The 25,428-nt window shown below is 42.4% G+C and overlaps 1 protein-coding gene across 1 annotated transcript in view; it reads right to left on the reverse strand.

The window, feature by feature from the left end:
- LOC311123670 (NBAS subunit of NRZ tethering complex-like) overlaps positions 1–25,428 on the reverse strand; it is a gene marked incomplete at both ends in the record, with an annotated part of 49,461 nt that overhangs the window by 9,996 nt on the left and 14,037 nt on the right. Inside the window, 4 exons of the mRNA XM_084197914.1 lie at positions 699–872; positions 1,220–1,405; positions 4,796–4,949; positions 5,083–5,169. Coding sequence (XP_084054040.1) covers positions 699–872; positions 1,220–1,405; positions 4,796–4,949; positions 5,083–5,169 — 601 coding nt within the window. The remainder of the gene's footprint in view (positions 1–698; positions 873–1,219; positions 1,406–4,795; positions 4,950–5,082; positions 5,170–25,428) is intronic.

Consider the following 25,428-nt stretch of genomic DNA (forward strand, 5'->3'; position numbering starts at 1 on the left):
CATAACCCTCTAGGGCACTAACCATAACCCTCTAGGGCACTAACCATAACCCTCTAGGGCACTAACCATAACCCTCTAGGGCACTAACCATAACCCTCTAGGGTACTAACCATAACCCTCTAGGGCACTAACCATAACCCTCTAGGGCACTAACCATAACCCTCTAGGGCACTAACCATAACCCTCTAGGGCACTAACCATAACCCTCTAGGGCACTAACCATAACCCTCTAGGGCACTAACCATAACCCTCTAGGGTACTAACCATAACCCTCTAGGGCACTAACCATAACCCTCTAGGGCACTAACCATAACCCTCTAGGGCACTAACCATAACCCTCTAGGGCACTAACCATAACCCTCTAGGGCACTAACCATAACCCTCTAGGGCACTAACCATAACCCTCTAGGGCACTAACCATAACCCTCTAGGGCACTAACCATAACCCTCTAGGGCACTAACCATAACCCTCTAGGGCACTAACCATAACCCTCTAGGGTACTAACCATAACCCTCTAGGGCTAACCATAACCCTCTAGGGCACTAACCATAACCCTCTAGGGTACTAACCATAACCCTCTAGGGCACTAACCATAACCCTCTAGGGTACTAACCATAACCCTCTAGGGCACTAACCATAACCCTCTAGGGCACTGCTAAGGACGACAGGTCTCTGAGTGTTGTGTGTGTACACTAACGTCAGGTTTGGAGTGCTGGAAGACGGCCAGAGGTAGAGAGAGGTCTTGCAGAGAGAGGGTCACCAGGTGTTCTCTCAGCAGGGCCTCACTAGCGCCACAGCTCTGTTTCTCACAGCGATGCAGGAAGGGAACCATCCACTGGAACACATCTTTAACATAGCGCTCTGCACTGGACTGGAAGGGGGAAGGCAAAGACAGATGCACAGCACAGGTAGTCAGTGGCTGAGTCACAAATAGCTCCCTATTCCCTTAATAGTGCACTACTTTAGACCACAGCTCTATGGGCCTGTGGGCCCTGGTCAGAAGTAGTGCACTACATGCTCTTGTGTAGATCTGAGAGGACTGGGGAAGGATGGAAGTGTCTAGGGGCTAGAGGTGGATTTGGGTGTCAGGAGTTGGGGAGATGAAAGCCATCTAGAAGACTCCTACTCAAAGACTTGGTACACAGAGGAACAATCAGACACACACACACACACACACACACACACACACACACACACACACACACGGCATGTACGTACGTTCTTCATGAGGAGGCGGAGCTTGTCGATGTCACTGAGATGCTGCAAGTCCCTTAGTGTCAGGCTGAGCTCGCACGCCGTTTCGTACACCAACGTCTCCAAGGTTACCAGGTCATCACACAGCCGCTCCAACCCCGGGATATCCCGCTCCTTCCCCAGACGCACCAATGACAGTGCACAGTCCACCTGATGGACAGACAGGACATCCAATCAGAGAACAGAACACCTGCATGGCCATTAAGTTGCTCAAAGGGGAGGTAGGGAGGGGGGAGGTAGGGAGGGGGGAGGTAGGGAAGGGGGAGGTAGGGGGGTGTGGAGGGGGTAGGGAGTTGTGGAGGAGGGGGTAGGGAGGTGGGGAGGTAGGGAGGTGTGGAGGAGGGAGGTAGGGAAGGGGGAGGTAGGGAGGTGTGGAGGAGGGGGTAGGGAGGTGGGGAGGGGAGGTAGGGAGGTGTGGAGGAGGGAGGTAGGGAAGGGGGAGGTAGGGAGGTGTGGAGGAGGGGGTAGGGAGGTGTGGAGGAGGGGTAGGGAGGTGTGGAGGAGGGGTAGGGAGGTGTGGAGTGGGAAGGTAGGTAGGGAGGTGTGGAGTGGAGGGGGGAGGTAGGGAGGTGTGGAGGGGGGTGTGGAGGGGAGGTAGGGGGGTGTGGAGGGGAGGTAGGGGGGTGTGGCGGGGGGAGGTAGGGAGGGAGGTGTGGCGGGGGGAGGTAGGGAGGGAGGTGTGGAGGGGGGAGGTAGGGAGGTGTGGAGTGGAGGGGGGAGGTAGGGAGGTGTGGAGTGGAGGGGGGAGGTAGGGAGGTGTGGAGGGGGGTGTGGAGGGGAGGTGTGGAGGGGGGTAGGGAGGTGTGGAGTGGGAAGGTAGGTAGGGAGGTGTGGAGGGGGGAGGTAGGGCGGTGTGGAGTGGAGGGGGGAGGTAGGGAGATGTGGAGGGTGGAGGTAGGGAGGTAGGGAGGTGTGGAGGGGGGAGGTAGGGAGGTGTGGAGGGGGGGTAGGGAGGTGTGGAGGGGGGAGGTAGGGAGGTGTGGAGGGGGGGTAGGGAGGTGTGGAGGGGGGAGGTAGGGAGGTGTGGAGGGGGGAGGTAGGGAGGTGTGGAGGGGGGAGGTAGGGAGGTGTGGAGGGGGGGGGTAGGGAGGTGTGGAGGGGGGGGTAGGGAGGTGTGGAGGGGGGGTAGGGAGGTGTGGAGGGGGGAGGTAGGGAGGTAGGGGGTGGGGGTACCGTAGTAATGCATGAAGAGAGAGACGCCCACCAATTAAAACAGGATGAGGGAGAGAGCTCATTGCTCGGCAGAAGAACAAAGAAACTGATTTTATCAGGAATCACATTGCGATCTCCCTCCACTCAGAGAAAGGAGGGCTGGAGGAGGAGGAGGAGGAGGAGTTGGAGGAGAGGAAGCAGAGAGAGGAGGAGGAGGAGAGGAAGCAGAGAGAGGAGGAGAGGAAGCAGAGAGAGGAGGAAAAGGTAGACAGGATACTAGCCACATCTTCCTCCTCTCAGACTCTCTCCTCCATCTGGAAGAAATAAAGGGATAGAGTTGTCAAGAGGAGAGCAGAGTGCATCCCCCCTCTCCTCTCTTCCTTCAGAGGACTAGATCCATCACTCTAGAGGAGAGGCAGAACACTTTCTATGCATCCCCTGGTCAAAAGTAGTGCACTAGGAAGGAAATAGGGTTCCATTTGGGAGGCACACTTTATGTTGTGGATAAAGAGAGGCCACCACAGTCTGATACTAAAGAGAGAGAGGAGAGAAGTTCAACACTACACAGCTATCAGACAGGACTGGTACAACACTACACAGCTATCAGACAGGACTGGTACTACACTACACAGCTATCAGACAGGACTGGTACAACACTACACAGCTATCAGACAGGACTGGTACAACACTACACAGCTATCAGACAGGACTGGTACAACACTACACAGCTATCAGACAGGACTGGTACAACACTACACAGCTATCAGACAGGACTGGTACAACACTACACAGCTATCAGACAGGACTGGTACAACACTACACAGCTATCAGACAGGACTGGTACAACACTACACAGCTATCAGACAGGACTGGTACAACACTACACAGCTATCAGACAGGACTGGTACAACACTACACTACACAGCTATCAGACAGGACTGGTACAACACTACACAGCTGTCAGACAGGACTGGTACAACACTACACAGCTGTCAGACAGGACTGGTACAACACTACACAGCTATCAGACAGGACTGGTACAACACTACACAGCTATCAGACAGGACTGGTACAACACTACACAGCTATCAGACAGGTCTGGTACAACACTACACAGCTGTCAGACAGGACTGGTACAACACTACACAGCTATCAGACAGGACTGGTACAACACTACACAGCTGTCAGACAGGTCTGGTACAACACTACACAGCTATCAGACAGGACTGGTACAACACTACACAGCTATCAGACAAGACTGGTAAAACACTACACAGCTGTCAGACAGGACTGGTACAACACTACACAGCTGTCAGACAGGACTGGTACAACACTACACAGCTGTCAGACAGGACTGGTACAACACTACACAGCTGTCAGACAGGACTGGTACAACACTACACAGCTATCAGACAGGACTGGTACAATACTACACAGCTATCAGACAGGACTGGTACAACACTACACAGCTATCAGACAGGACTGGTACAACACTACACAGCTGTCAGACAGGACTGGTAAAACACGACACAGCTATCAGACAGGACTGGTACAACACTATACAGCTATCAGACAGGACTGGTACAACACTACACAGCTGTCAGACAGGACTGGTACAACACTACACAGCTGTCAGACAGGACTGGTACAACACTACACAGCTGTCAGACAGGACTGGTACAACACTACACAGCTGTCAGACAGGACTGGTACAACACTACACAGCTGTCAGACAGGACTGGTAAAACACTACACAGCTATCAGACAGGACTGGTACAACACTACACAGCTATCAGACAGGACTGGTACAACACTACACAGCTATCAGACAGGACTGGTTCAACACTACACAGCTGTCAGACAGGACTGGTTCAACACTACACAGCTGTCAGACAGGACTGGTACAACACTACACAGCTATCAGACAGGTCTGGTACAACACTACACAGCTGTCAGACAGGACTGGTACAACACTACACAGCTGTCAGACAGGACTGGTACAACACTACACAGCTGTCAGACAGGACTGGTACAACACTACACAGCTGTCAGACAGGACTGGTACAACACTACACAGCTGTCAGACAGGACTGGTACAACACTAAACAGCTGTCAGACAGGACTGGTACAACACTACACAGCTATCAGACAGGACTGGTACAACACTACACAGCTATCAGACAGGACTAGTACAACACTACACAGCTATCAGACAGGACTGGTACAACAACCCACAAGACAGACAGCCTCAAAGGCACTGTTATGTTGCACTACACTAGGATGAGGGGTCCAGAGGACGTGTGCGACAGTAATTCATTTCCCCTGGTTCTTATTGCAGGCAGTGTGTGTGACAGTAAAACCCTTCCCCCAAGCACGGCGGAATAGTACCTGTCTAGAGCAGGAGTCTATGTCCTGGGCACGACTCAGGTACCAGTCAGTCAGCAGGTCCATAGGGGGCGTGGCCGTACGGAAACGCAGCCAATCAGGAGCATCCTCATACAGGAAGTGGGCATTGTCTGGGAGATTTTGATCCAATACCATCCTGGGAGAGGAGGAACAGAAATAATAACAGAGTTGTGGGTACTTCTGATTGATGGATAGATTAATAATATCACTCTGACTTTCTGGTCATTGGCCAAGGCCACAGTGATGTCATAGTGATGCATGTGTCCTACCTGCACTGGTCCTCTTCACACCAGTCCATCTCTCTGTGTCTCTGTTCATCCCAGGGGATCACCCCCAGACGGCCTCTCTCATCCACACTGGGGGGAGAGAAAGAGAGAGAGAGATAGTTTGTTAACATTATCATTGAAGCTTACCAGAGAACCTTGATAATACCCACTACAGTAGATCATCCTGATAATACCCACTACAGTAGATCATCCTGATAATACCCACTACAGTAGATCATCCTGATAATACCCACTACAGTAGATCATCCTGATAATACCCACTACAGTAGATCATCCTGATAATACCCACTACAGTAGATCATCCTGATAATACCCACTACAGTAGATCATCCTGATAATACCCACTACAGTAGATCATCCTGATAATACCAACTACAGTAGATCATCCTGATAATACCAACTACAGTAGATCCAAACGTACAACACTACTATGTGATATATATTCCACCAAAAACACAGAACAGACAGTTTACTTGGTAACATACAGTTACCTAAATAGAGCAGAAGAGAACAGAGTAGAACACAACAGAGTAGAACAGAACAGAACAGAGTAGAACAGAACAGAACAGAGTAGAACAGAGTAGAACAGAGTAGAACAGAACAGAACAGAATAGAATAGAGTAGAACAGAACAGTGTAGAGTAGAACAGAACAGAACAGAACAGAGTAGAACAGAACAGAATAGAACAGAACAGAACAGAGTAGAACAGAGTAGAACAGAACAGAACAGAGTAGAACAGAACAGAGTAGAACAGAGTAGAACAGAACAGAGTAGAACAGAACAGAGTAGAACAGAACAGAGTAGAACAGAACAGAACAGAGTAGAACAGAACAGAGTAGAAGAGAACAGAACAGAGTAGAACAGAGTAGAAGAGAACAGAACAGAGTAGAACAGAACAGAGTAGAAGAGAACAGAACAGAGTAGAACAGAGTAGAACAGAACAGAACAGAGTAGAACAGAACAGAACAGAGTAGAACAGAACAGCATGCTAACATCAGCCTTCAGTGGTAATAGCTTAGTATAAATCAGAAAAAACTACAGCTGCCTCGAAACAGAAAGCAACTCAGCTAGGAAGCAATAGATTTTGTCCTCAATGGCACCCTATTCCCTATTCGCACTATGGGCCCTGGTCAAAAGTAGTGCACTATATAGGGAATAGGGTGCCATTCTCTGGTCTAAAGTAGTGCACTATATAGGGAATAGGGTGCCATTCTCTGGTCTAAAGTAGTGCACTATATAGGGAATAGGGTGCCATTCTCTGGTGTAAAGTAGTGCACTATATAGGGAACAGGGTGCCATTCTCTGGTCTAAAGTAGTGCACTATATAGGGAACAGGGTGCCATTCTCTGGTCTAAAGTAGTGCACTATATAGGGAATAGGGTGCCGTTCTCTGGTCTAAAGTAGTGCACTATATAGGGAATAGGGTGCCATTCTCTGGTCTAAAGTAGTGCACTATATAGGGAATAGGGTGCCGTTCTCTGGTCTAAAGTAGTGCACTATATAGGGAATAGGGTGCCATTCTCTGGTCTAAAGTAGTGCACTATATAGGGAATAGGGTGCCATTCTCTGGTCTAAAGTAGTGCACTATATAGGGAATAGGGTGCCATTCTCTGGTCTAAAGTAGTGCCCTATATAGGGAATAGGGTGCCATTCTCTGGTCTAAAGTAGTGCACTACATAGGGAATAGGGTGCCATTCTCTGGTCTAAAGTAGTGCACTATATAGGGAATAGGGTGCCATTTGGGACGCACCCAGCCAAACAATAAATATCAACAACATTTTTACTTTCTAAAAGGGGAATGTGTGTGGGATATAAACAAGACTTATTCTCTAAAAGCTGCATACGTCGGTCGGCGCGAGGCTCCAACTCTTCCCCCCCTCCTTAAGGCTGACACGTCTGAGACAGTTCATCACTCAACACATAGTAGTGATGTTTATCACAACACATAGTAGTGATGTTTATCACAACACATAGTAGTGATGTTTATCACAACACATAGTAGTGATGTTTATCACAACACATAGTAGTGATGTTTATCACAACACATAGTAGTGATGTTTATCACAACACATAGTAGTGATGTTTATCACAACACATAGTAGTGATGTTTATCACAACACATAGTAGTGATGTTTATCACAACACATAGTAGTGATGTTTATCATACAACACATAGTAGTGATGTTTATCACAACACATAGTAGTGATGTTTATCACAACACATAGTAGTGATGTTTATCATACAACACATAGTAGTGATGTTTATCATACAACACATAGTAGTGATGTTTATTATACAACACATAGTAGTGATGTTTATCACAACACATAGTAGTGATGTTTATCATACAACACATAGTAGTGTTTATCATACAACACATAGTAGTGATGTTTATCACAACACATAGTGATGTTTATTCTACAACACATAGTAGTGATGTTTATCACAACACATAGTAGTGATGTTTATCATACAACACATAGTAGTGATGTTTATCACAACACATAGTAGTGATGTTTATCACAACACATAGTAGTGATGTTTATCACAACACATAGTAGTGATGTTTATCATACAACACATAGTAGTGATGTTTATCATACAACACATAGTAGTGATGTTTATTATACAACACATAGTAGTGATGTTTATCACAACACATAGTAGTGATGTTTATCATACAACACATAGTAGTGATGTTTATCATACAACACATAGTAGTGATGTTTATCACAACACATAGTAGTGATGTTTATCATACAACACATAGTAGTGATGTTTATTCTACAACACATAGTAGTGATGTTTATCATACAACACATAGTAGTGATGTTTATCACAACACATAGTAGTGATGTTTATCATTCAACACATAGTAGTGATGTTTATCACAACACATAGTAGTGATGTTTATCATACAACACATAGTAGTGATGTTTATCATACAACACATAGTAGTGATGTTTATTCTACAACACATAGTAGTGATGTTTATTATACAACACATAGTAGTGATGTTTATCACAACACATAGTAGTGATGTTTTGAATGATAAACATCACTACTATGTGTTGTGATAAACATCACTACTATGTGTTGTATAATAAACATCACTACTATGTGTTGTATGATAAACATCACTACTATGTGTTGTATGATAAACATCACTACTATGTGTTGAATGATACACATAGTAGTGATGTTTATCATACAACACATAGTAGTGATGTTTATCATACAACACATAGTAGTGATGTTTATTATACAACACATAGTAGTGATGTTTATCACAACACATAGTAGTGATGTTTATCACAACACATAGTAGTGATGTTTATCATACAACACATAGTAGTGATGTTTATTCTACAACACATAGTAGTGATGTTTATTATACAACACATAGTAGTGATGTTTATCATTCAACACATAGTAGTGATGTTTATCATACAACACATAGTAGTGATGTTTATCATACAACACATAGTAGTGATGTTTATTCTACAACACATAGTAGTGATGTTCATTATACAACACATAGTAGTGATGTTTATCATTCAACACATAGTAGTGATGTTTATCATACAACACATAGTAGTGATGTTTATTCTACAACACATAGTAGTGATGTTTATTATACAACACATAGTAGTGATGTTTATCACAACACATAGTAGTGATGTTTATCACAACACATAGTAGTGATGTTTATCACAACACATAGTAGTGATGTTTATCACAACACATAGTAGTGATGTTTATTCTACAACACATAGTAGTGATGTTTATTATACAACACATAGTAGTGATGTTTATCATTCAACACATAGTAGTGATGTTTATCATTCAACACATAGTAGTGATGTTTATCATACAACACATAGTAGTGATGTTTATTCTACAACACATAGTAGTGATGTTTATTATACAACACATAGTAGTGATGTTTATCATTCAACACATAGTAGTGATGTTTATCATACAACACATAGTAGTGATGTTTATCACAACACATAGTAGTGATGTTTATCACAACACATAGTAGTGATGTTTATTATATAACACATAGTAGTGATGTTTATCACAACACATAGTAGTGATGTTTATCATACAACACATACTAGTGATGTTTATCACAACACATAGTAGTGATGTTTATTATACAACACATAGTAGTGATGTTTATCACAACGCATAGTAGTGATGTTTATCACAACACATAGTAGTGATGTTTATCATACAACACATAGTAGCGATGTTTATTATACAACACATAGTAGTGATGTTTATCACAACACATAGTAGTGATGTTTATTATACAACACATAGTAGTGATGTTTATCACAACACATAGTAGTGGTGTTTATCACAACACATAGTAGTGATGTTTATTATACAACACATAGTAGTGATGTTTATCACAACACATTGTAGTGATGTTTATCATACAACACATAGTAGTGATGTTTATCACAACACATAGTAGTGATGTTTATCACAACACATAGTAGTGATGTTTATCACAACACATAGTAGTGATGTTTATCATACAACACATAGTAGCAATGTTTATTATACAACACATAGTAGTGATGTTTATCACAACACATAGTAGTGATGTTTATCACAACACATAGTAGTGATGTTTATCATACAACACATAGTAGTGATGTTTATTATACAACACATAGTAGTGATGTTTATCACAACACATAGTAGTGATGTTTATTATACAACACATAGTAGTGATGTTTATTATACAACACATAGTAGTGATGTTTATCACAACACATAGTAGTGATGTTTATCACAACACATAGTAGTGATGTTTACTATACAACACATAGTAGTGATGTTTATCACAACACATAGTAGTGATGTTTATCACAACACATAGTAGTGATGTTTATTATACAACACATAGTAGTGATGTTTATCACAACACATAGTAGTGATGTTTATCACAACAGATAGTAGTGATGTTTATCACAACACATAGTAGTGATGTTTATTATACAACACATAGTAGTGATGTTTATCACAACACATAGTAGTGATGTTTATCACAACACATAGTAGTGATGTTTATCACAACACATAGTAGTGATGTTTATTATACAACACATAGTAGGAATGTTTATCACAACACATAGTAGTGATGTTTATCACAACACATAGTAGTGATGTTTATTATACAACACATAGTAGTGATGTTTATCACAACACATAGTAGTGATGTTTATCACAACACATAGTAGTGATGTTTATCACAACACATAGTAGTGATGTTTATCACAACACATAGTAGTGATGTTTATCATACAACACATACTAGTGATGTTTATCACAACACATAGTAGTGATGTTTATTATACAACACATAGTAGTTATGTTTATTACAACACATAGTAGTGATGTTTATTATACAACACATAGTAGTGATGTTTATCACAACACATAGTAGTGATGTTTATCATACAACACATAGTAGTGATGTTTATCATACAACACATAGTAGTGATGTTTATCACAACACATAGTAGTGATGTTTATCACAACACATAGTAGTGGTGTTTATCACAACACATAGTAGTGATGTTTATCATACAACACATAGTAGTGATGTTTATCACAACACATAGTGATGTTTATCACAACACATAGTAGTGATGTTTATCACAACACATAGTAGTGATGTTTATTATACAACACATAGTAGTGATGTTTATTATACAACACATAGTAGTGATGTTTATCACAACACATAGTAGTGATGTTTATCCCAACACATAGTAGTGATGTTTATCATACAACACAGAGTAGTGGTGTATATAATGATCAAGATACTGTTAAATAATGATAGCCCCTACATAGATAAACAAACTCAATATCCCTGCCTCCATCTCTTTGTCCTCTATAAACTCATGGTCTAGGGAGAAAAAAAATATCTTAAGAGGGCAGGGAAAGAGAGAGAGAGAAAGAGAGAGGGCAGACATCGATGAAATAAATTAATTATTCATTCTGTCCACGTTCCTCTAATCTACATCAGCCTCTACTAGAGCGAAACAATGAAAGAGAGAGACAGAAAGGAGGGAGAGAGGGGAGAGGAGAAAGAGGGAGAGGGGGGAGAGGAGAAAGAGGGAGAGAGGGGAGAGGAGAAAGAGGGAGAGGGACCAAATCAGGAGAAAACTCAAATAGAATTACTTCACATATTGGAAAGAATTAACAAAAAAACAGAGCAAACTAGAATGCTATTTGGCCCTAAACAGAGAGTACACAGTGGCAGAATACCTGACCACTGTGACTGACCCAAACTTAAGGAAAGCTTTGACTATGTACAGACTCAGTGAGTATAGCCTTGCTATTGAGAAAGGCTGCCATAGCCTGTCTTCTCTTGAGAGCCAGGTCTGCCTATGGGCACACTGCTCACAAAATGGAGGTGGAAACTGAGCTGCACTTCCTAACCTCCTGCAAAATGTATGGCCATATTAGAGACACATTTCCCTCAGATTCCACAGATCCAAAAATAATTTGTGAACGAATCCAATTTTGATAAACTCCCTTATCTACTGGGTAAAATACCACTGTTTGCCATCACAGCAGCAAGATTTGTGACCTGTTGCCACAAGAAAAGGGCAACCAGTGAAGAACAAACACCATTGTAAATACAACCCATATTTATGTTGATTTTCCCATTTGTACTTTTAACTATTTGCACATTGTTACAACACTGTATATAGACATAATATGACATTTGAAATGTCTTTGTTTTGGAACTTTTCTGAGTGTAATAATTACTGTTAATTTTATATTGTTTATTTCACCTTTGTTTATGATCTATTTCACTTAATTTGGCAATGTTAACATATGTTTCCCATGACAATAAAGCCCTTAAATTGAATTAGAGAGAGAGAGAGACAGAGAGAGAGACAGAGACATTGAGACAGAGAGAGAGAGAGAGAGAGAGAGAGAGGGGCAATGTGTGTTTTAATTTAGAGTAGCTAGTTACCCAAAAGTGATTGCGCCCGTGTGTGTGTGTGTGTGTGTGTGTGTGTGCGCGTACAAGCATACGTGCTTATGACAGAGGGAGAGAGAGACAGAGAGAGAGCACAGAGAGACCGACAAAGAGAGAGATTCATCATTGACACCTAGGGCCAGTGTATCTAAATGTGAGCAGGAAGCCCTACAAGCCCTCCAACATTAAGATGAAGAAATGTAACTTCTATTCCTCCTCCAGTCAGAGCAGCGGCAGTCTGCTCTGCTGCAGTGTGGAGCCAGCAGAGCCCTGCTGGGGAGCAGTTACCACTGAGACTGAGGGAAACTAGCCTACAGTACAGAGCCGTGATGGATGCCCACTGCAGACGCCTGCCTGAACTCCACACAGCAGAACAGAGCAGAGGAATGGCTAAGAGGGGGTGGAGGGGTGGAGAGCAAGGGGAATAGAGGGAGGAGAGAGAGAGGAAAGAAGGGGTAGAGAGAAAGAACATCGAGGAGAAGAGAGAGCAAAGACACTGCAGACACCCCACAAGCAGAGAGAAAGACGGAAAGAGAGAGGCACAGAAGAGAGGGAGAGAGAGACAGAAAAGAGAGACAAGAGAGATAGACAGAAAAGAGAGAGAAGAGAAGAGAGACAGGAGAGAGAGACAGAAAGGAGAGAGAGCAGAGAGGAGACAGGAGAGAGAGGAGAGGGGAGACAGGAGAGAGAGGAGAGGGGAGACAGGAGAGAGAGAGACAGGAGAGAGAGTGACAGGAGAGAGAGGAGAGAGGAGACAGGAGAGAGAGAGACAGGAGAGAGGAGACAGGAGAGAGAGAGACAGGAGAGAGAGGAGAGAGGAGACAGGAGAGAGAGGAGAGAGGAGACAGGAGAGAGAGAGACAGGAGAGAGAGAGACAGGAGAGAGAGAGAGGAGAGAGGAGACAGGAGAGAGAGGAGACAGGAGAGAGAGAGACAGGAGAGACAGGAGAGAGGAGACAGGAGAGAGAGGAGAGAGGAGACAGGAGAGAGAGGAGAGAGGAGACAGGAGAGAGAGGAGAGAGGAGACAGGAGAGAGAAGAGAGAGACACAGAAGAGAGACCGAGAAGAGAGCAAGAAAGAAGAGAGCGAGAGACAGAGGAGACAGAGAAGAGAGACACAGAAGAGAGACAAAGAAGAGAGAGCGAGACAGAGAGAGAAGAGAGATAGATTCCAGAGTTCCAAATTGAGCAGCAGCTGCTGAAAAAAATGAGCTCCTACAAATATTGAAATGTACATGGTTTTTAGAGTGAAGTACATTGGAAAAAAGAAAAAGAAAACTGGAAGACTGAATGGGAGACAAAACCAGACACAAATGAAGAAGATAAGCTTGTGAAAAAGTATATTTTTATACAATTCTGCAGTTAGCTTAGCTAGCTAGATTGTTTACCAGTTGCTAAGCAGTTGCTAGGGACTCTCCTAAAATAAGCTAGCTAGCAAACAATAACATAGCTAGTCAACAACACAACAGAAAGACAAAAGGACAGAAGACAAAGGACATCAAAGTAAAACAGTTCTCTAAAGACACTAGAGACAATAATACAAGAAACAACGCTGTTTTGGAAAAGGCAGGCTTCTATTGCATCATCTCAGAAGCTGAGGAAAAAGTAGAGGAGGAAGATGATGGAGGAAAGCCCCAACACCACCAACGGTCTCTGTGACCCAGCAAGAAGCCCTCCGTGTCCCTCATGTTTTTTTGGTATTAAGTTCATTTTCATGGCAAACAGGGACTTTGCAATTAATTGCAATTCATCTGATCACTCTTCATAACATTCTGGAGTATATGCAAATTGCCATCATAAAAACTGAGGCAGCAGACTTTGTGAAAATTAATATTTGTGTCATTCTCAAAATGTTTGACCACAACTGTACATACATACATACATACATACATTTATGTACGTATGTATGTATGTATTTTTTTTTATAATAATAAAAATAAAAAACTACTTCACTTCAACCAGTGAATATCACTTATTATAAATGAGATCATTAACTATCAGCTCTTGGAATATCCAGGGCCTGTACTCTTCACATGTTGGTTCTAAAACAACAAATCCAAAATGTCTTAAAAACATCAAGGGACAGGACATCAGAATCCTACTGGAAACATGGTGTCGTGGAGACATTGATACTCAGTGTCCCTCAGGCTATAGAGAAAGTTTACTACCATCAATCAAACGTAGAAATGTTAAACGGGGCCGGGACTCAGGTGGAATCAACATTTGGCATAAGCAGGACTTAGCATTGAATGAAATGAAAAAAGGTACTAACCACATCTGGCTAAAACTTAACAAAGGTACAATCTATTGTGACAATGATGTATACAGTGGGGAGAACAAGTATTTGATACACTGCCGATTTTGTAGGTTTTCCTACTTACAAAGCATGTAGAGGTCTGTAATGTTTATCATCGGTACACTTCAACTGTGAGAGACGGAATCTAAAACAAAAATCCAGAAAATCACATTGTATGATTTAAGTAATTAATTAGCATTTTATTGCATGACATAAGTATTTGATCACCTACCAACCAGTAAGAATTCCGTCTCTCACAGACCTGTTAGTTTTTCTTTAAGAAGCCCACCTGTTCTCCACTCATTACCTGTATTAACGGCACCTGTTTGAACTCGTTACCTGTATAAAAGACACCTGTCCACACACTCAAACAGACACCAACCTCTACACAATGGCCAATACCAGAGAGCTGTGTAAGGACATCAGGGATACAATTGTAGACCTGCACAAGGCTGGGATGGGCTACAGGACAGTAGGCAAGCAGCTTGGTGAGAAGGCAACAACTGTTGGCGCAATTATTAGAAAATGGAAGAAGTTCAAGATGACGGTCAATCACCCTTGGTCTGGGGCTCCATGCAAGATCTCACCTCGTAGGGCATCAATGATCATGAGGAAGGTGAGGGATCAGCCCAGAACTACACGGCAGGACCTGGTCAATGACCTGAAGAGAGCTGGGACCACAGTCTCAAAGAAAACCATTAGTAACACACTACGCCGTCATGGATTAAAATCCTGCAGCGCACGCAAGGTCCCCCTGCTCAAGCCAGCGCATGTCCAGGCCCGTCTGAAGTTTGCCAATGACCATCTGGATGATCCAGAGGAGGAATGGAAGAAGGTCATGTGGTCTGATGAGACAAAAATAGAGCTTTTTGGTCTAAACTCCACTCGCCGTGTTTGGAGGAAGAAGAAGGATGAGTACAACCCCAAGAACACCATCCCAACCGTGAAGCATGGAGGTGGAAACATCATTCTTTGGGGATGCTTTTCTGCAAAGGGGACAGGACGACTGCACCGTATTGAGGGGAGGATGGATGGGGCCATGTATCGCGAGATCTTGGCCAACAACCTCCTTCCCTCAGTAAGAGCATTGAAGATGGGTCGTGGCTGGGTCTTCCAGCATGACAACGACCCGAAACACACAGCCAGGGCAACTAAGGAGTGGCTCCGTAAGAAACATCTCAAGGTCCTGGAGTGGCCTAGCCAGTCTCCAGACCTGAACCCAATAGAAAATCTTTGGAGGGAGCTGAAAGTCCGTATTGCCCAGCGACAGCCCCAAAACCTGAAGGATCTGGAGAAGGTCTGTATGGAGGAGTGGGCCAAAATCCCTGCTGCAGTGTGTGCAAACCTGGTCAAGACCTACAGGAAATGTATGATCTCTGTAATTGCAAACAAAGGTTTCTGTACCAAATATTAAGTTCTGCTTTTCTGATGTATCAAATACTTATGTCATGCAATAAAATGCAAATTAATTACTTAAAAAACATACAATGTGATTTTCTGGATTTTTGTTTTAGATTCCGTCTCTCACAGTTGAAGTGTACATATGATAAAAATTACAGACCTCTACATGCTTTGTAAGTAGGAAAACCTGCAAAATCGGCAGTGTATCAAATACTTGTTCTCCCCACTGTATACATGTGCAGCTTATGCTCCTAATTCAGATTCATCATATTATGATGATCAGTTTTTTGACAATCTCCATACAGAAATCATTCAATTTCCGGCAGAGGGTAAAATGTGCTTCTTTGTGGAGATTTCAATGCGAGAACAGGTTCTGAGCCTGACTACACTGATGCGGGAGGTAACCACCACATATTTGGAGACCCCTCCTTGTACAGTTGCCCAATTATAAATAATAGAAACAGTCCTGACCAAATACTGAACAAAAACAGGAAGGAGTTAGTGCATCTCTGTAGAGCCTTAGGCCTGTACATGCTTAATGGTAGAATCAGACTCTTTAGGTCGGTTTACTTACTGCTCAGCTCTTGGGACAAGTGTAGTCGATTATGCCATCACTGACATTGACCCCTCCTCCATTAGTGCATTCACTGTCAGACCACAGACAGATCAACGTGTTTCTGAAGATATTAACCAGCAATACCCATTCAAAAAAACAGGCCAAAAAAACTCTACAACATGAACCAAATTGTACAGATGGGCTCCAAACAGTGCAGAGAAATTCATTGTAACATTGAACTAAAATGATGAACTCTATACAGGTCTTCAATATCTAACAATACCAACACAATACGGAAGGTGTCAATTTGGCTACTTGAAACATCAATTGCTTGATCCAAAAAGCAGCATCAAAAGCAAATTTGAGAAAACCAAAGAAATACAACATCAGAAACAAAACGTTTCTGAAAAATGGTTTGATAACGAATGTAAAACAATTAGAAAACACCTAAGACAAATGTCAAATGAAAAATATAAGCAGCAAAACAACCCAAATCTACGCTATGAATACTTTGAAACTCTGAAACAGAATAAACAAACTTAAACGCAAGAAATTGAATTATACCAATAAGACACTCAGTTCTGGCACATGTGGAACAATTTAAGCACGACAAAGCCACAAGAATGAGCCATACAAGACGAAGGAATTTGGAAAACTTATTTTGATAATCTATACAAAAACATCCCACAAAAAGACTTAAAACATACCCAATTACAAATTCAAGAAAAATTGAACATCCTTGAATCAGTCATTAAAAACAACCAAAATGCATTAGATTATCAAATAACCCAACAAGAACTAAATGAAAAGCTAAAATCTATCAAACCAAAGAAGGCTTGTGGTCTAGATAACGTCAGAAATGAAATGCTGAAAAACCTGAGTTGCAAAATGCTGTGCTTATATTGTTCAACATGGTAGTAACTTCTGGATGCTTTTCTGATGTCTGGAACCAGGGGCTCATCTCCCCTATCCACAACAGTGGAGACAAATCAGACCCCAATAATTACAGGGGAATATGCGTAAACAGCAACTTGGGAAAGGTTTTCTGTTGCATTTTGAATTCAAGAATTCAAACCTTTCTTCAAGAAAACATTTAATAAGTTAATGTCAAATTGGCTTGCTCCCCAAACATTGCATATACACTTTACACACACTAATTAATAAACACGTCCACCAAAAAAAATATTTGCTTGCTTTGTTGACTTAAAAAAAGCATACGATTCTATTTGGCACAAAGGTCTATTCTTCAAAATTCTCCAAAGTGGGATTGGTGGTAAGGTGTATGACTTAATCAAATGTATGTACACAGAAAACAAGTGTGTAATAAAAATCTAAAACCAAAGAACATAATTATTTTCGCAACGTCAAGGTGTGAGACAAGGCTGCAGTTTGAGTCCAACCCTTTTCAACATTTATATAAATGAATTAGCAGACATGTTGGACCATTCTGCAGCCCCGGGACTCACACTATTTGACACAGAGGTAAAATATCTGCAATATGCTGATGGATTCTGAAATATCCTTACTCATGTCACAGAGGGAGCGAGACGAAGGCAGGACGTGTCAATACTGTCAGAACATGTTATTGTTAGACATCATAATATTATTATTATTATATTATTATTATATTACATCAGGGATCCTATGGGAAGGAGGAGGGTCACAGACTGGTACAAGTCAACAGGACAGCTCAGTGTGGAGGATGGAGGAATTCAGACAGAGGTCAGCTCAGTGTGGAGGATGGAGGAATTCAGACAGAGGTCAGCTCAGTGTGGAGGATGGAGGAATTCAGACAGAGGTCAGCTCAGTGTGGAGGATGGAGGAATTCAGACAGAGGTCAGCTCAGTGTGGAGGATGGAGGAATTCAGACAGAGGTCAGCTCAGTGTGGAGGATGGAGGAATTCAGACAGAGGTCAGCTCAGTGTGGAGGATGGAGGAATTCAGACAGAGGTCAGCTCAGTGTGGAGGATGGAGGAATTCAGACAGAGGACAGCTCAGTGTGGAGGATGGAGGAATTCATAAAAAATTACTCATACCTTGGTCTGACCATATCTGCATCGGGAAACTTTAATATGGCAGTGAATGCACTCAAAGAAAAAGTCTGCAGAGCATTGTATGCAATAAAAATGCAATACATTTTTTTTTATTCTAAATCAACATCCAAATTAGAATTTGGACCAGAATATTTGACAGCGTAATCCTTACAATAGCTCTTTACGGAAGTGAGGTTTGGGGGCCACTCAATAAACTGGACTTTAAAATGTGGGACAAACATCCAACTGAAGCCCTCCATGCAGAATACGGTCGGAAAATCCTACAAGTCCAAAGAAATACACCAACTAACAGAATTGGGCCGCTTTCCAGTGGTAATGAAAATACAGTGCAAATTCAAGTCTCCAATTTAAAGCACTTCAAACCCAAACGCTGAGCCCTCTCAGGACTCATATTTACAACATTGGAAAAACTAAACAAAATCCCAAAGCTGACTAAATTGCTATCTGGCCCTAAACAGAGAATATGAATTGGCTGATTATCTCTACTCTGTCAGAGATACGAAGCAGAGACTGATCCTTACCAAGTACAGGCTGAGTGACCATCAATTGGCAATAGAAACCGGCAGACATAAAAAAGACATGGCTACCCAAAGAGGAGTGTGTATGTGGTCACTGCACGACAGGGGAGATAGAAAAACAGAGATGCACTTTCTCCTTTACTGTGAGAAATATTCCTCACCAAGATATTTATTATTCACAGAAATTACTACACTTATTCAAAATTTTAACTTATTAAACTCAGAGAAAAAATAAATCCTCTGCATTATCATTAACAGCAGACTCGTACATTTCCTCAGTGAAAACAATGTACTGAGCAAATGTCAAATTGGCTTTTTTGCCAAATTACGATACGACAGACCACGTATTCACCCTGCACACCCTAATTGACAAAACCAACAAACAAAACTAAGGCAAATTCTTCTCATGCTTTGTTGATTTAAAAAAAGCTTTTGACTCAATTTGGCATGAGGGTCTGCTATACAAATTGATGGAAAACGGTGTTGGGGGAAAACATATGACTTTATAAAACTCATGTACACAAACAACAAGAGCGCGGTTAAAACTGGCAAAAAACACAGACACTTCTTTCCACAGGGCCGTGGGGTGAGACAGGGATGTAGCTTAAGCCCCACCCTCTTCAACATACAGTGCCTTCGGAAAGTATTCAGACCCCTTGACTTTTCCCACATTTTGTTACGTTAGAGCCTTATTCTAACATGGATAAAATAAATACAAATCCTCAGCAATCTACACACAACACCCCATAATGACTAAGCAAAAACAGGTTTTTAGAAAAAACTGAAATACCTTATTTACATAGGTATTCAGACCCTTTGCTGTGAGACTCGAAATTGAGCTCAGGTGCATCCTGTTACCATTGATCATCCTTGATATGTTTCTACAACTTGATTGGAGACCACCTGTGGTAAATTCAATTGATTGGGCATGATTTGGAAAGGTACACACCTGTCTATATAAGGTCCCACAGTTGACAGTGCATGAAGGAGCAAAAACCAAGCCATACGGTCTAAGGAATTGTCCTTAGAGCTCTGAGACAGGATTGTGTCGAGGCACATATCTGGTGAAGGGTACCAAAAAATGTCTGCATCATTGAATGTCCTTAAGAACACAGTGGCCTCCATTCTTAAATGGAAGAAGTTTGGAACCACCAAGACTCTCACTAGATCTGGCCACATGGCCAAACTGAGCAATCGGGGGAGAAGGGCCTTGGTCAGGAAGGTGACCACGAACCCGATGGTCACTCTGACAGAGCTCCTCTGTGGAGATGGGAGAACCTTCCAGAAGGACAACCATCTCTGCAGCACTCCACCAATCAGGCCTTTATGGTATAGTGGCCAGACGGAAGCCACTCCTCAGTAAAAGGCACATGACAGCCCGCTTGGAGTTTGCCAAAAGGCATCTAAAGACTCTCAGACCATGAGAAACAAGATTCTCTGGTCTGATGAAACCAAGATTGAACTCTTTGGCCTGAATGCCAAGCGTCACGTCTGGAGGAAACCTGGCACCATCCCTACGGTGAAGCATGGAGGTGGCAGCATCATGCTGTGGGGATGTTTTTCAGCGGCAGGGACTGGGAGACAAGTCAGGATCGAGGGAAAGATGAAAGGAGCGAGGTACAGAGAGATCCTTGATGAAAACCTGCTTCAGAGCGCTCAGGACCTCAGACTGGGCCGAAGGTTCACCTTCCAACAGGACAATGATCCTAAGCACACAGACAAGACAACGCAGGAGTGGCTTCGGGACAAGTCTCTGAGTGTCCTTGAGTGGCCCAGCCAGAGCCCGGACTTGAACACGATCAAACATCTCTGGAGAGACCTGAAAATAGCTGTGCAGCAACGCTCCCCATCCAACCTGACAAGAAGAATGGGAGAAACTCCCCAGATACAGGAGTGCCAAGCTTGTAGCGTCATACCCAATAAGAATCTATGCTGTAATCGCTGCCAAAGGTGCTTCAACAAAGTACTGAGTAAAGGGTCTGAATACTTCTGTAAAAGTGATATTTCACTTTTTTTATTTTTTTATATAAATTAGCAAATATTTCTATAAACCTCTTTTTGCTTTGACATTATGGGGTATTGTGTGTAGATTGATGAGGGGAGAAAACACGATGTAATCGATTTTAGAATAAGGCTTTAACGTAACAAAATGTGGAAAAAAATCAAGGGGTCTGAATACTTTCCAAAGGCAGTGTATATATATATACCAACGAATTGGAAAGGGCACTAGAACAGTCTGCAGCACCCGGCCTCACCCTACTAGAATCTGATGTCAAATGTCTACTGTTTGCTGATGATCTGGTGCTTCTGTCCCCAACCAAGGAGGGCCTACAGCAGCACCTAGATCTTCTGCACAGATTCTGCCAGACCTGGGCCCTGACAGTAAAAATGGTCCAGTTGCCAAGACCACAAATACAAATTCCATCTAGACACCGTTGCCCTAGAGCACACAAAACACGATACATACCTCAGCCTAAACTTCAGCGCCACAGGTAATTTCCACAAAGCTGTGAACGATCTGAGAGACAAGGCAAGAAGGGCCTTCTACACCATCAAAAGGAACACAAAATGTGACATCCCAATCAGGATCTGGCTGAAAATACTTGAATCAGTTATAGAGTATTTCCCCCAGATTACACAGACCCACAAAACAAATCCAATTTTGATAAACTCCCATATCTACTGGGTGAAATACCACAGTGAGCAATCACTGCAGCAAGATTTGTGACCCGTTGCCACAGGAAAAGGGCAACCAGTGAAGAACAAACACCTTTTGTACTTTAACTATTTGCACATTGTTACAACACTGTATATAGACATAATATGACATTTGAAATGTCTTTATTATTTTGTAACTTTTGTGAGTGTAATGTTTACTGTTAATATTTTATTTCACTTTTATTTATTATCTATTTCACTTGCTTTGGCAATGTTAAAATATGTTTCCCATGACAATAAAGCCCTTTGAATTGATTTGAGAGACACACACCGAGAGAGGAGGGATAGACTGATATGTTATCTGACAGTGTGTGTGTGATGTGTTTTGTTTGGGTGTAAATTTAGAAGCACCAGTTACTTTGTTTCATTTCTTAACTGTTTGACAACGTCAGCCTTTATGTTGTGTGTGTGTGTGTGTGTGTGTGTGTGTGTGTGTGTGTGTGTGTGTGTGTGTGTGTGCGATTCCAGAAGACAAGAGAAGCGTGCTGAAAACAGAGAAATAGACCCTTGAATGGAGAAGTAGGCTTACAATTTGATATTCACACACATGCTTTGAATCTACACTGACTCTTAGTGTGTGTGTGTGTGTGTGTGTGTGTGTGTGTGTGTGTGTGTGTGTGTGTGTGTGTGTGCAGTCAAAGCAAAAAATGTCACAACATATACCCAATACACACAAAACTAGTAAGGAATGGAATTTAAGAATATATACATATATGGACAAGCAATGACAGAGCAGCATGGACTAAGATACAGTAGAATATTATAGAATAGAATGCAGTATATACATATGAGATGAGTAGTGCAAGATATGTAAACATTATTAAAGTGACTAGTGTTCCATTTCTTAAAGTGGCCAGTGATTTCAATAGGCAGCAGCAGCCTCTAATGTGCTAGTGATGGCTACAGTGAGGGAAAAAAGTATTTGATCCCCTGCTGATTTTGAACATTTGCCCACTGACAAAGACATGATCAGTCTATAATTTTAATGGTAGGTTTATTTGAACAGTGAGAGACAGAATAATAACAAAAAAATCCAGAAAAACGCATGTCAAAAATGTTATAAATTGATTTGCATTTTAATGAGGGAAATAAGTATTCGACCCCTCTGCAAAACATGACTTAGTACTTGGTGGCAAAACCCTTGTTGGCAATCACAGAGGTCAGACGTTTCTTGTAGTTGGCCACCAGGTTTGCACACATCTCAGGAGGGATTTTGTCCCACTCCTCTTTGCAGATCTTCTCCAAGTCATTAAGGTTTCGAGGCTGACGTTTGGCAACTCGAACATTCAGCTCCCTCCACAGATTTTCTATGGGATTAAGGTCTGGAGACGGGCTAGGCCACTCCAGGACCTTAATGTGCTTCTTCTTGAGCCACTCCTTTGTTGCCTTGGCCGTGTGTTTTGGGTCATTGTCATGCTGGAATACCCATCCACGACCCATTTTCAATGCCCTGGCTGAGGGAAGGAGGTTCTCACCCAAGATTTGACGGGACATGGCCCCGTCCATCGTCCCTTTGATGCGGTGAAGTTGTCCTGTCCCCTTAGCAGAAAAATACCCCCAAAGCATAATGTTTCCACCTCCATGTTTGACGGTGGGGATGGTGTTCTTGGGGTCATAGGCAGCATTCCTCCTCCTCCAAACACGGCGAGTTGAGTTGATGCCAAAGAGCTCCATTTTGGTCTCATCTGACCACAACACTTTCACCCAGTTCTCCTCTGAATCATTCAGATGTTCATTGGCAAACTTCAGACGGGCCTGTATATGTGCTTTCTTGAGCAGAGGGACCTTGCGGGCGCTGCAGGATTTCAGTCCTTCACGGCGTAGTGTGTTACCAATTGTTTTCTTGGTGACTATGTTCCCAGCTGCCTTGAGATCATTGACAAGATACTCCCGTGTAGTTCTGGGCTGATTCCTCACCGTTCTCATGATCATTGCAACTCCACGAGGTGAGATCTTGCATGGAGCCCCAGGCCGAGGGAGATTGACAGTTCTTTTGTGTTTCTTCCATTTGCGAATAATCGCACCAGCTGTTGTCACCTTCTCACCAAGCTGCTTGGCGATGGTCTTGTAGCCCATTCCAGCTTTGTGTAGGTCTACAATCTTGTCCCTGACATCCTTGGAGAGCTCTTTGGTCTTGGCCATGGTGGAGAGTTTGGAATCTGATTGATTGATTGCTTCTGTGGACAGGTGTCTTTTATACAGGTAACAAACTGAGATTAGGAGCACTCCCTTTAAGAGTGTGCTCCTAATCTCAGCTCGTTACCTGTATAAAAGACACCTGGTAGCCAGAAATCTTTCTGATTGAGAGGGGGTCAAATACTTATTTCCCTCATTAAAATGCAAATCAATTTATAACATTTTTGACATGCGTTTTTCTGGATTTTTTTGTTGTTATTCTGTCTCTCACTGTTCAAATAAACATTCCATTAAAATTATAGACGGATCATTTCTTTCTCAGTGGGCAAACGTACAAAATCAGCAGGGGATCAAATACTTTTTTCCCTCACTGTATAGGGGTAAGGTGACTATATACAGGGTCAGTTCCAGTACCATATTTACAATGTGCAGGGATACTGGAGTGATGGAGGTAGATATATATATAGGGGTCAGGTGTCTAGGCAACAGGATATATGATAAACAGAGTAGCAGCAGCTTGTATGTGAGTGGGTGTGTGGGTGTGTAAAGTCAGTATAAAAGTGTGTGCATGTTGTGTGTGTAAGCAAATTAAGTGAGTGTGTGTGTGTGTTGGAGTGACAGTGTGCATGAGTGTGTAATGCCCTGTGAGTGTGTATTGAGACAGTGGAAAAAATAAAATCCAAGGTTAACTCAGATAGCCCTGTAGCCCTAGTTATTTAGCTAGCTAGCTATTCAGCAGTCTGATGGCTTGGGGGTAGAAGCTGTTCAGGAGCCTGTTGGTGTCAGACTTGATGCACCGGTACCGCTTGCAGTGCGGAAGCAGAGAGAACAGTCTATGGCTTGGGTGGCTGGTCTCTTTAACGATTTTCTGGCCCTTCCTTTCACACCGCCTGATATAGAGGTCCTGCATGACAGCATTTTGGATTTGAATCAGTACCTCGGCAGCCACCTCTCACAACGAGTGACCATTGAAATGCAGCACAGGATATGCTGTTCCAGCACTGCCTTTGAAAAACTGTCAAAAAGTATGCTCAAAAACCACGACCTCAGGACCAGCATAAAACGATTTATGTGTACAAGGCTATTATAACTACAACCCTTCTGGCTATTATATTCAGGCTATTATAACTACAACCCTTCTGGCTATTATATTCAGGCTATTATAACTACAACCCTTCTGGCTATTATATTCAGGCTATTATAACTACAACCCTTCTGGCTATTATATTCAGGCTATTATAACTACAACCCTTCTGGCTATTATATTCAGGCTATTATAACTACAACCCTTCTGGCTATTATATTCAGGCTATTATAACTACAACCCTTCTGGCTATTATATTCAGGCTATTATAACTACAACCCTTCTGGCTATTATATTCAGGCTATTATAACTACAACCCTTCTGGCTATTATATTCAGGCTATTATAACTACAACCCTTCTGGCTATTATATTCAGGCTATTATAACTACAACCCTTCTGGCTATTATATTCAGGCTATTATAACTACAACCCTTCTGGCTATTATATTCAGGCTATTATAACTACAACCCTTCTCTACGGCTGGGAGACGTGGACAACATACAAGAGGCACATACAAAAACTAACATTAGTGTCCTGGTCCTGGACAACA

This window comes from Coregonus lavaretus (genome assembly GCF_964263955.1).
Source record: "Coregonus lavaretus genome assembly, contig: HAP1_SCAFFOLD_4129, whole genome shotgun sequence".
NCBI classification, from domain to species: Eukaryota; Metazoa; Chordata; class Actinopteri; order Salmoniformes; family Salmonidae; genus Coregonus; species Coregonus lavaretus.